The following is a 13,554-nucleotide window of genomic DNA, read 5'->3' on the forward strand; positions in this document are numbered from 1 at the left end:
TTACAGTTCAGCATCTGTATGGCAGAAAATACAGTGTCAGAATGAAAGGACAAAGGGATATTTAAGAAAATAAAATTACAATGGAAGTCTGCTCAGAAAAGGTGGATGCTGAAAGGGATCTCAACCTCATTACACGCTCCCTTTTCCCAACCATATTTCAGAGATCCAAAAGAAGGTCCATGTATTTCAGTTTGTTTGCAAAGTCTCCTTTCCCTGTGAGTTTTCCAGCTTTCATCTGGGCAAAAACTGAATTTTGTTCCTTTTCAAGTCAAGGGGAGAAACTTGTAACTTCAGGCCTGGCTCTGAAAGCCACTGGACAGTGAAGAGGTGTTTGAGTGATCCCATCCTGGGCAGTAAAGATGGGAGAAGCCAGGCTGGATTGAAAAGAAGCACCTGCAGCAATCCAAGCACTATTTCTTCTATTTTTATTTTTTTTGAAAGGCACAATTAGAGAGGGCAAGACAGGTGTTTCTGGGGCACACAAAAAGCTATTTCAAAGCACCAGGGGCCTGCATTAGCTGGAACTGCTTATTTAAATAAGTGGCCAGAGCTTTCAGCTCAGCTGCTGTGCTTCCATTCAGATGGATTTTTTTTTTTTTGCCTGCTGCTCCCTCCCCTCTAATTTGAACAAGCAGGTTAATTTGATGAAATCCCTGGCTGCATAAAGCATATGCTGTTGCCCATACCAGGAAGGAGGTCTCCCCTTCTCCCTGAGACAGACTTGCAAGGCATTGCTCTCAGATGTGTGCAGCAGCAGGCATTTAGTGGAGATTCTGGTTGGTTTTAGGATTTATATGATTATCCAAGGATGATTTTTGCAGTTGCTCAGGCAGAATTCCTTGTTTTCAGGGCTCTGCTATTAATTCACCTCAGTGGTGATTGGAGGTTAATTAAAACATCCAGTCTGGGCTGGGTAGTGCCTGCCTTGGAATGGTGCTGCTCAGGTCTCTGCTTCCAGCCTGGTCTAATGGATGTTCCCAGGATAAAAAAATAAAAAAATAAATAATTGAAAGAGAGGAGCAGCCTTTGTTCCAGCTCAAACAGCTTATTCCAGTTTCTCCTTGCTATAGGAACCTCCCCCAGGCCTGGGTGAAACACTGCTCCCAAAATCTGTGCCCTTGACTCCCTGTGACCCTTCATGGACTGGGAGTGTGTGGAGGCTGCTAATATAATATTAAAATGTGTTCATGTCGGGAGGAACCCACTGCTGTTGTAAATGCAATCAGTCCTTGGGAAAAAAAAAAAAACCTCTATGATTTTCTAATTAAAGGCCTTTTTCCCTCTGTGTGCTACATTATCATGCTGCCTACTTTGTAATTGTTTTTCTGCCACCTTAAAATTCTGTTCTGCTGGCTTTACTGGGTTTACATTGGTTTACAACACTGATTGCTTAGGTCACTGTCAGATAATGAAGACACATAAAATTATTGTAGTATTTTATCTCTGTGTGTTCATGGTGAATAATTTAAATAGACAATGCACAGTCTGTAACTGGTGAACGATGTGAGACCAGCATGAGCACACAGGGAATTTAACACTACTCCTAGTGCCACCTGGACACATTCACAATTCATATTTTTTACCTAAAGAATGACAGAAATTCTGCAAAATAGTGAAATTGTGACAAGCAATTGGAAATATTGAAAAAATGTTCTTTTTCCCGGACAAGACTTTGAAGTGGATTGTCAAAAATATTAAAGCATTCAAAAATTATTCTCATTAGAGTTATGTATGTATTTATATAATTTATACAGCTATCAGTGAGGCTAAGCTTTCATCAGAGATGCTTCCCTGTGTTCTAGCACTCTAAATTAATTGATTCTTCTTGGTTTTGTCCTGGAAACACATATGAATATTGTACAGTGGGACACTCCAGACCCAAGGCACATAGATAACATGAGATTGGCTTTCAAAGCACCAGCCACAGATTTATTAATCCCCATGGCTGGTGTTTCTAGTGCCCAGTGCACCAGAATTAAAAACTCTCATTTTTCCCTTGATCATGAGACTGAAAATAGCAACTGTAAAATCTGTGGGGCTCATTTATCTCTCCCAGGTCCAGGCATTTGTCATGCAAATGATTGTAAAATCTATACAGGTAAACTTGTGTGTAGATATATGTGGGACTATAGAAATGTGTGGGAATAAAGAAATAATGTGGGAATATGGAAATATGAGGGAATATAGAAATGCAGGTCTGTATTTACTGGCACAATATTCTTATAGATACAGAGATAAAACTGTCTCTGGGCAAAGAAAGTCAGGAACGGGGCAAAAATCTTCCCTGAATGCCAGGATCAGAGAGAACTCCACACTCTCTGCCTGTCTATGATAGCAAGAAGATGAATTGTTTAGGTAGGATCTAAAAGGCTTTGCCAGGAGCCTGAGCTTTGCTGGGAAACTCTGCCATTGAGCCGGGCAGTAAATGCTGACTCTTTCAGAATTTCTGCTCTTTTGGGCTGGAATATATTTTGGGAAGTGTCAGACAGCACTGAGGCTGTGCTGAGATGATCCAGGGAATGCAAAAGGGAAGAATTGCCACATGATTGACATCCTAGTCCATGAGATTAGTGAGATTTGTGTGTCAGAGGGTGAAATCTGTGGAGGCAGGATTGCATACACTGATTTATGAGGTGTTCTCTCCCCTTAGGGACCCTCCTTGCTGGCCAGGTTGTGCACTGGAGTTCAGATTAGGCAGAAAAATCCCAGTGACAACATTGTTCTGAGGACTTCAGAATCACCAAATGAGCAGCAAGTCGAGGGTATAAGGAACAGTCCAAACCTAACACGGGGAAACTATTCCCTGATTAAGTTCCATGGAAATCTGTGAAAGCTTCTTAGTAAGATCTAGCAAGGTCTGGAAAGACCTCCAAGGGAACTGCTGGAGGCAGAGCAAAAGGGAGCTGTGACAAATCTGCACAGGAGGATGAGGGACTCCAATGCTTACCTGTAACCTGCTGTGTGAAAGTCGAGGTGAAAGCTCAAGGTCAACAGCAAATTAGGTGTTTTATGGGAAATTATTCCAAGCAATAGTGACTCCTCAGGATTCACTTGCTCTCCACCACATTACAGTCTGCTTCAGGGGTAGGTTTTTATGAAAAAACCTACAAAACTGTTTGTAAATAGGTACTGAAAAGATTAGAAATGTGTATGTGACTTATTCTGAATCTGGAGGTTACATTGACCCTAGAGGTGTTTTCTGGGTGCCAGCATATTTTTGATTCTGAGCATAGCACAAAGCAGAACTTTAGAGCAGCTCTGGGCTGCATAGCCTTGCAACAGAAAAAAAAAATAACAGAAATAGCTGACTTCACCTTTTGTTGTGATTATGTGGGGCAGTCAGCACCAATTTTGAAAACTGCTTGATTTTTTTCCTAAAAATAACCTTCCGGGTCACTTTTAATCAAGTCCAAATGGCCAAGTCCCTGCGTTGGTAATTCTCCTATAAATAAAATTTGACAGGGATACCTTCAAAACCAACATCCAAGCATTTAAACAAGTTGTCTCAAACTCTGTTCTGACTCCAGCCTTGTAAATCATTGCCAAATATCACACAGCTTCATGACCTAATCCTCTGCAGAGATATCTAATGTTGTGTAAATCTGTGTTAGGAGGGCAACACCACCTGTGATGTGTTTCAGGGTGACATTTGTGGCACTCAAAAGAAAATGGGAACCCACTTGGATCCAAAGTCTGGTCTGGCAGGATTTGAACCAAAAACCTGCTGCCTTGGGAGAAAGGGCAGTTATGGGACAGAAATCCAGTATGAGGGAGGAATTGTTCAGATGCTCCAACCAAAGCAGGTTGAAGACCTTGATAAGATCTCACTTTCATCATGAATGATGCTAGCAAAGAAGGGTAATGGGTAATCTGAATTTGATTAATTTTCATTTAAATATCTACATTCATTTTACAGATCAATTTTACAAATTAGTGAGCTGTGATCTTGGTTTCTATCTCTGAGCATACAATCATTGAGCTGTTTTTCTCATACCTTCAGCCTTTCTGGATAGGAACCTCCAAGGCTTTGTGAGGTTTAGGCTGCTTTCTGCACTAAAGTTTCCACCAAAGACAGAAATAAGTGCCACAGTGTTACTCCTATCGTGATTTCTCCTTATTGCCAGTTATTTTTTAGACTTTTAGGATTACTTAATTGAATGGCTTTAGTATATAACTATATACTTGCTTACTGCTGTTAGATAAATCCTCAGCCCTTTATCATTATTTAGGCAACATTAAGTTAGTAGGAAGAGTGAATAAAAGGAGGAGGATTTGAACTCTGTGTTAATGAGCTTCATAGTCCAGGATATAAACCAGGCTGGTGAGAAACAAGGAAGGCAGGAAATGGATGCATTGATGAGCTGAAGATGGTTTTTAAGTTAAACCCAGATTTTCTTCATCAACTGTGAGCACTGGGTGAGCAGGATTTGGGTGAAAAGAGCATGCCAAACCTATGGCATTGCTTACTCCAAAATGACTTAGGCATCATGCTCAGGTCACAGGTTCAGATCTGCTTTCCTAGAGGTGGAAGCAAAGGCTTTGCTGGTGATTTTCACCTCCCCAGTGTCTGTGGGGCCGAAGACATCAAACCCTGAGCCCAGCCTGCCTGTCTACTGTGCTGTTCTCACAGGGCACTCAGCACTAAAAGGCAGAAGTGTTTATTAAGCCCTTCCTTGTGCCCCAGCTGCTGGGTCTGTGCACAGGAGGTGAGTCTGTGTCACCCCCTGTTAAAGAATGACATGTAACAGGGTGACAGCCAGCCTCTGTGCCACTTAGTCATCTGCAGGGGGACGGCTGAAATCCTGGCAGAAACCCCAGCTCAGGCTTGGTTTCTCTGAGATCTCCTGCCCTTAGTCACCCACATGACACAATAAAGCCATCAGCAGGTAAATAATTTAACAAATTGAGGAAGTTTCTACAAAGGTGCTTGGCTGTGCAGACAGTGCTGGTATGTCAATAAATGCATATTCAGGAGAAAGGCTGCTCCATAGGGGACGCTGTCCTGGGGCTTAGGGACCAAGCTGGTCTTGCCCTGATTTATCCCAGACCTCACAGGTGATGCTGGGCTGGTCAGCCAGCAGTGGGCTTCAGAGTAAAAATCATCCCATCCTAAAATTATAAGGAAAGTTTCCCTCCAGAGGTGTCAGTGTTTAAGGGGGTGTTGGAGTTTCCTTACACTAAACACCTATTTTTTATAACGTAGAGGAATCCCTGCTTTTAGGCTTAGCTGCTATCTTGAAAATGGCAACAGCATCCACTCCTCACAGATGAGCTTTGCACACTCCAATTGGTGAGCATGGGATATCCAAATATCCAATATCCCAGTGATAACTGGGACTGTGAGAATGATAAGTAAGAAAAAAAATTAAAAAGGAAAAAAAGTAACTGTGATAAGCAATAAACACAGGTTTCTCCTTCAAAAAATATCATATTTTATAGTGTATGGTGGTTAATTCTGGTTGGGTTTTTTGGTTGTTTTTTTTGGTTTTTTAATACATGCAAATTGGCATGATACCTACAGTGTTGGAGAGCTGTTTGTTTTCACTCTTTGCTCAGTAAGATTTCAGGCTGTGAACACTGATTTGAGCATGCAAAAACCCTATTGCTCTATGTGTTCATAATCTCCACTGGCACTCAGTTCATTCAGAATCCAATCCTGTGCCTGATACCACCCACATTTCTGACCAACTAGGGCACTGCAAAAGCTCTGGGAACATGAAGAGCATGGGAACTCCTTCATGCTGCTTCCAGATTCAGGAAGTTCATTTCAAAGAAATAGTCTCTGAAAGGTGTGAACCTCAACACTGAGCACCTGTCAAATTTCCATCTCCTTTAGAGACTGTGCAGAAACCAGAAAAAGTGAATAAGAGCAGAATGGAAGAACCATGCACATCATTCTTTTAAGGTCTGTGGCTTAGTCATGTCTTCCAGCAGTGTAGAAGACTTGTTCTAGTCACTTAATTGAAGACCAGTGATTAAATGTAAATACCAAAATCCTTTATCTCTGCTGGAAAGGGCTTTAGATGTGCTTTCTTCCTAAAAGCTCTAAACTGTAACACTGACTCATATTTTGGGTAGTGGAAGGTACACACACCTCAGGGAGTGAAAAGAAAACAGCAGAGAGTGGTGGGTCTGTTATGGTGATCTCCTTTCTCATCCACTTTATGAAGAATCACCCTTTCTCCTATGTGGATCCATTGCTCCCATTTCCGACTTTTCCCCCCACTGTTCCACTAACTAACTATTTCTTTTCCAGGGAGGGAAGTCAGAAGAGAAGGAAAACGTCAGGGGTGTTCTAGCAGGTTGACTTTTCCCTTTGTGTCTCCTTCCAGGTGTCTTTGATCAGCCTGGTTGCCAACACTCTTGGATACTCCGAGATGGGTCCCATCAAATCCCTCAGGACCCTCCGTGCCCTGCGGCCACTGAGAGCCTTGTCACGCTTTGAAGGGATGAGGGTAAGAGGACACAAAGCCTCCATCCAAGCCCAGCTTTGTGGGGATCAAAGTGTAACAGGGGATTGCTGCACCTGGTTTCGTCAGCCAAAGGAAATGAATGATTGTGCTTTATCAAAGCAACAAAGAAAACCTTCCTGGGTCTTGGCTGCAGTTGTATCATTACATCTTCATCCTTGAGTGGATTTAATGATAAACTAATCCTGCTGCCTAACTTGTCATACTACGCCTTAAAAAACAGCTTTTTGGATGAGGAAGCATCTGGCTATCAATTATCTCTCAATTATAAGGTGTATCAGGGGAACAACCAAGCTAAAGTTTGCTCCCTGTTTTGACACACGTTAAAATGAGAGTGACTAGAAAGTTCTTAAGGAAGTTTTCACTAATAATTAAAGCAAAAATTAGAAATGCTAAAGATAGGGAAAGCAAATGAATGAGTGATTCCCCCCCCCCCCTTTGAACAGATTGCAGTTCTAATGAGGAATGTTGAGATTAACATTAAAATGATGCAGCTTGTGCTTGTTGCTCCATCTTGTGCATCCATCTCTTTTTTTTTTTTCTACATTCCTTTGTCACTATGGCTATATTCCCACAGCATACCTGTTTATTTGTTAAGCCTACCTGCTAACAAGAATCAATTATTGTTTAGATAAGCACTTTATTTAATTCCTCACACCATGCATGACTTGCAGGTGGTGACAGCTGTGTTCTGTGTGAGCTGAGGCTGCTGCTAACCTTGCAGATTGCATAGCAAGGTAAAGCAAATCTGTGACAAAATTCTGTGTCAAATTGTATTGATGATCCCAAATCTCTCTTCTAGGCTAAGGAAAATGCTACATATTTCACAGTGATGTATATTCAGGGTAAAGGTTTCCTGTAGACAAAATTTTGGTCCGAATCATCAGTGGCTAAATGTGTATTACATTCTTTGATCTCCCAGCAATGAATTATTCTCACTGCAATGCTCTCACAGCAAGAGACTGAAGGCTGGAGATCCCAACAACTGGGATGAGCCAGGAAATATGGTGATACAGCAGCACAGGGAAACCCCACATCCATTCTTTTCATCTTCTGTTGATGACCAGATATAATGCTTTGTTCCAAAGATTTTGTGATTAGCTAAATCACATTATTTTTGTGGATGATGATGAGGCAAGTATTGTTGCAGACCACCTCTGTGCTAGTACTAAGACAGAAAGATTCAAAGGTCTCTGTTTATCCAGGCACCCAAACCTGATCTGTTTTGGTCACCACAGACTTTCCAGCAGTCAGGCAATATTTTGCAGGTAATTGACCAAATAAAAGAAAAACAAGGTGCAAAGACACAAAGTGAGGTTGCACTACTGACAATAATTAAAGCTTTCACTCTGGTCATTTGATGACCTCACTCCAACACTCACAGATGGAACTATTTCAGCATTCAGTATTAACAAAACCACTCTGGTTTAACTACCAGAGTGATTTGTGCACAGATTCTCTCAAATCAGTTTAGACTTGGCTTATGGAGGCTTAGCTTTTACTGGTGGATTTACAAACTCAAGCAAAGCTCAGTGTGTTCTAAGCTGACATACAATTTGTTTACTCATGATTTCACATCAGTTTAACTAAATTGGATTCAAACCTGAATAGCAGTGGGGAAATGAGCCAAAAACATCAGAAAGTCATTTGTAGAATGGAGAAAAAGTAACATGAAAACCTCATTTCTCTCTGAGAATAGGAAGAGGCTGGCTTGGTGAAGATCTTAACATGGATTAGCCCAGCAAATTTCCTTCCCAACATGCTCATTCTTACAGGCCCCTCAGTCCCTGACTCAATATCCCCTTTTCTTTCCTGTACCATTGCTGCAGCTGAAATATATTCAGTCATTCTGAGCTATCAGAGGTGGTGAATTAGCTTGTAAACCATGATAAAGTATAATTGAGAATACGTGCTATTGGAAAAGCAAATCATTTTAGTTTTAGTTTGTCTAACCACACTTAACAAGACTAGGGACAGTTAGACCTTTCATTATTAGGAGTTCATATGCTCCAAAATGCACAGGAAAATTGCCAGCGCAGTGATGGATTAAATAATGATAATGTTGAGAAGCAAACACTGACAGTGAGAAAATAATAATAGTTTAATATAATGCCTCTTTCTTGAATAACTGAAACATCTCTGCAGGGCTAGAACAGGAGCAAGAAAGTTCTCATTTACTGCAGTAAGAGACTTATTTCACTGATGTTGTGCCTAAATTTTGGAAGCAATTTTCCCTGAGACAAAGGCACAGAGTAGCACTTGGGTGGCCAAGAGAACCTGCTGCCATCAGACCTCAGTTCTTTCCCTATCTTCAAACAGTCTCAGACCTGTGCAAGTTTGACACAAGTCTCAGCAGCCCCTGTGCCATGAGAGGTCTGCAAAATAAGGATGAGCTGGTGCCATCCTACCCCTCAGTCCTCAGAAAAAGACCCAGAAAGAGCAGGATCCCACCTGACAGCACTGTAGACCCAGAGGCTTTGCACTCACGAGCCCAGAATAAAGTAGCTTAGATCTGCCTGTCCCAAATAATAACATCTCTCATGTCTCCTCATTTGTTGGCCATCAGGGAATTATTTCAGAGGTGGCACTTCCCTGCAAGGGAGGTTATTGCAGTATTTTAGAAGGATGAGGGGGATGATGAGAGACCATTTAATGTGAAAATGATACCGGGCAAAGTCATGGTGAGATTGCTACAAGATATATGCAGGAAAGAAACAGCATAATTAATGCTAGTTAGCATGATTTCATGGGAATAGTTCTTGTAAAACTGATATGGGCCTTTGATTTGATTACAAATTATGCTGATGACAGTAACTGTGCTGATAGAGAATCCTAGGATTTCAGTGAGGAACCTGATACTATGAGACAAGACAAGTAAACAGATTTTAAAATGGGTGATGGATCTCAAAAAGTAATTGTAAGCAGTGACCACACTGTAAATTTGGTGATGAGCATCTCAGGGTGAGGAATTGTTCAGGATGAGAACTATCTTTAATCTGTACTTTTAACAGCATCTGGAAGAAAATAGAAAATCTTTGCTGACAGCATTCAAAAATGAGTGTAAGTGAAATTACAGATAAGGGAATTATGCTGGCTGATCTGGATCACTGTGAAAAATAGATCTATTGTACAACACACATTTTAATAAACCCACATACAATGACTACCTTGGCAGGAAGAATGTAGGTCACTCTGGGGGATGTTTCTTGGAAAACAGCAGCTGAGAAAGACATAGGCATCAGGATGGCTGTTCAACAGAACAACAAGCTTTTGGGCTGGTCTGACAAATGAGGTGACTGTTAGAATCCCGGAATATGCAGGGAAATAACCCAGCAAACAGAGGGACAGTGCAGTGCTTCAACACTGGAATTCCATGAAAGTGCTGGAAAGGCGGAATTAAAAATGGGAAAGTCTCTGCAGGGAACTATGAGTATGATTAAAAATCTGAAAGAACCATGATAGCTACAAGGAAGCTCTGATTTTTTAATTACCTGAGCAATGTGCAGTGGCTACTGTCCCCCAGTGAAGATGGGAATGACAGGAGAAGACATCTAAGATCAGATGCCTCGAGTTTAACAAATTCCACCTAAAAACGCAGCAACTGTTTCTAACACTGCGGACAAAGGGCACCAGGAACAGATTATCTAATAATACATTTGTTCCTCCATTATTTGACATCGTGACACTGTAAATTAGATGTCTTTGCAAAAGCTGTGCCTGAGCTTCACTGGGAGTTACAGTCTGGGCCTGAAATCACTGCAGGGAGTCTGATGGGCTCTCTCAGAGCAAAGGGAGGATTAGCTCACCATGCAAGTCTATTTCTGGATTAAAATTCTGAATCAGCTCTGGTTGAGGAGGTGGCCTGTGATATCAGGAGAGCTGGGGACCAAACACAGGTTATAGATTGCACCACTCTGGGTTAGGGCAGAGGGTGGCTCCGTTTCCTGGCTGTCCCTAAAAAAGTCACCTGGAAGGTGGCTTCACCTGTAAAAGTATTGATGGAAACCAACAACTATGAAACCTTTTATTATACATGGAAATATATGTTGCTATTCCAAAGTGCAGCAGAAATTTCTCCCTTTCCATGGCAAGGTGTGCAGCTGAACTTTTAATATAAATTTATGATAATATCCTGCCTTTATGTATCCAGGTCTTCCTCTCACTTGTCTCACTGCAAAACAAGAATGCTTCCACCAGAATAAATGGCATCACACTGGTGTAAGAGCAGAATCAGCAAGGCAAGAATGAACCCCCCTGTTTATAATTCATTCAGAGAGGTGTTGCCAGATTTGCTCCAGCCTCATGTCGTGTTTTGTTATCTACAGGCCATTGAACATAACTCAGCAGAAGGGGAAAAGCAGGATGTGGGCATGGCCATCACTTGTACTGCTGAAACCTGGGTGTCTGTGTCCTGTCACTGGGAGCTGGGTTCAGCAGCACGTGTAACACAAATGTGTTATTGCTGGCATGGGTTAAAACTGAAGAAAAATATTTTTGTGCAGAGAAGCAAATGAAAACTACTTTGAAAAGTGTCAAGGCTGTATCCAAACAAGCCCTTGATTTGGAAATTATTTGGCATTTTGGTTAACATGGTAAATTCGGTCTAAAAATGATGAGGTTATGTGGACACACACATTCAGAGAGCTGGGGAATTACAGCTTGGAAATTCTTTTCAGGCCTGGATTTCTCCTGACTCTCAGCTCCATTCCCAGGCTGACAAGCTGACTGCAGCTTCAGTTAGGGAGGAGTCTCCCAGGGTGATAACATGGTGACAAACAGAAGGGAATTCATAATAAAGATTAACACCTGGTGTCTTTCCTGTGGGATACATCCTGAGGTGCTGTCCCAGGGATTTTTTCCCAATTGTCCAATGAGCTACTGTCCTGTCCTAGCTGCACATAACACACTTTGAATAGGGGCTGTCTGTACAATAAAGTTGTCCTTTTTTCCCTAAAAAGTCCATGTGTGTTGCTGTCCCTTCTCTCTCTTTTTAGTGCAGTAACCACAAGGTTATGAATTGATTGACATCCAAAACTGAAAGATAAAATTAGCAAACAAAACAAAACAAACCCCAAGAAAAGTCATGAGGAATGGGACTATACAGAAAAACAAAACAAAACAATTGGTCAAACATCTTTTCCTGTGTGAAAATCAGCTTCATTCATAAATTCGCAAAATATAAATCTGAGTTTTGGAAGATCTACATAATTTTGTATTGTGTGCTGTAGAGGAAGCTGCTGCTATACATGCATGAAGACCATTTCACTCCTCTGGGTATTTTTCTTCCACAGCAATGCAAAAATGATGGAGAAGTGAATGTTACGTTATTAGCTTGTCAGAAAATTGGACACTAACACAAGAGAAAAGAAGAGCTGACTTTTTCCATAATCAAATTCACCAATTGAATAAAGCTGATTTTTTATGGACCAATATCACCTTGTGTCAGTTTCAGAAATGTAGATGGAGAAGAAGAAGAGCTGAGTGGCCACCTATGAGATTTTAATCTCCCAGGCATGAGAGAGGAATGGAGACAAATTCATGTTGTGGGGCTGGTGGCTGCAGCTGTCTGGGAGTCAGCATGGCCTGGACCATGCAAAGGCAGCACCTCCAAAGGCTGTGGACATGGAGAAACCTGGTTTGCATAGGAAGGGGAAAACTCCATTTTGTGATAGAGTTCTTACCTCAGAAAATGTCTTATATGGTATGACTCTTGGGGTGTCCTGTGCAGGACTGGGAGTTGGGCTCAATGATCTTTGTGGGACCCTTCCAGCTCAGGATATTCTGTGATTCTCTGATTCTTTAGTGTAAGGTTTGATGTGCACATATGCCTTAACCACCTCAAACCCTGACAGTGCTCAAAGCAATAAAAAATATGCACCTTGCCTGGTTGATGTGGTGGTACTACAGTACTGCATTCAAACCTGGCAGCTGCAGATGGTCTGAACTTTGGTTTTTTTGCTTGGCTTCAGCATGGAGTCCATTTCCAGTGCCATCATTCACACACCTTAAAAGCTCCTCTGCTTTTCATTTTAATATATGATTTTATGCAGGGGTTTGCAGCCCTGCCTGGGTTAATGTGTAGGAATTTTACAGCATGACACAGGAAAAAAAAAAAAAAAAAAAGAAGAATTTTTTGTTAAATTAGAATGATTTTGCTCTTTTAATCATGCATACTGATCAAATAGGGGAAGCTGGCTTAGTACAGTATGTCTCAATCTGTTATTATTTAATTAAGTAAAATTTATCACTGCTATAGTTCACAACCCACTGGCTACAAAGGCCTGAGAGGAGTCAAAGATTTCAGAAGTCTTTTATTCCTCTATTTTGGGTCACTGTAGTGCACCCCAGCCATTTCCAATTAATCACATCATTATTATAGTTTGAAGTGTACTATCCAGAAAGATTTGAGAGGTCAAGATGGCTTCTGAATTCAGAGTTTCTTCTTGAAAAAGCATTATCTTTGTGTGGGATGCCAACAAATTCTTCTTTTGATTACCAAAAGGTAAAAAAAGTCATGTTTGAAGCCTTTAGAGGTGGTCTGGCTCCTTAGGCAGTGTCAGTGCTTATCCACTGTCACCATGTGAGGGCTCAGACTCATTAATCAAGGGCTCACAACAGCTTGTTAACCAAGTGTCTATTCAAGTGCTGACATTAATTCTGGTTTCTCTTTCCTTTTCCCCCCAAGGTTGTGGTCAATGCCCTTGTGGGAGCCATCCCTTCCATCATGAATGTTCTGCTCGTCTGCCTCATCTTCTGGCTCATCTTCAGCATCATGGGAGTGAACCTCTTTGCTGGGAAGTTTGGGAAGTGCATTAATAAGACAGAAGGAGATATGCCTTTGGACTCTAAAATTATTAACAACATGAGTGACTGCATACTTTACAACGTGTCAGGCAACTTTTACTGGACAAAAGTTAAAGTTAACTTCGATAATGTTGGTGCTGGGTACCTGGCTCTGCTACAAGTGGTAAGTGTGACCACCAGAAACTAATGGGCAGACATTACTGGTTCTCACTGAAACCATCAGTTTAAAAACTCAGGTTAATCTCTGGACTTTTCTGTGTTTTTCAGCCTTACCCATCAG

The 13,554-nt window shown here is 41.4% G+C and overlaps 1 protein-coding gene across 4 annotated transcripts in view; it reads left to right on the plus strand.

Annotated features, from left to right (window-relative positions):
• The window catches only part of LOC106851629 (sodium channel protein type 5 subunit alpha-like), a 212,447-nt gene that overhangs the window by 183,303 nt on the left and 15,590 nt on the right, over window positions 1-13,554 (plus strand). For all 4 annotated transcript variants that reach the window (XM_088157284.1, XM_088157211.1, XM_088157355.1 and 1 more), the window contains 2 exons: window positions 6,333-6,455; window positions 13,156-13,437. In XM_088157284.1, the coding sequence (XP_088013410.1) occupies window positions 6,333-6,455; window positions 13,156-13,437 (405 nt within the window). The remainder of the gene's footprint in view (window positions 1-6,332; window positions 6,456-13,155; window positions 13,438-13,554) is intronic.

This window comes from Sturnus vulgaris, chromosome 1 (genome assembly GCF_052056855.1).
Source record: "Sturnus vulgaris isolate bStuVul1 chromosome 1, bStuVul1.hap1, whole genome shotgun sequence".
Lineage (NCBI taxonomy): Eukaryota > Metazoa > Chordata > Aves > Passeriformes > Sturnidae > Sturnus > Sturnus vulgaris.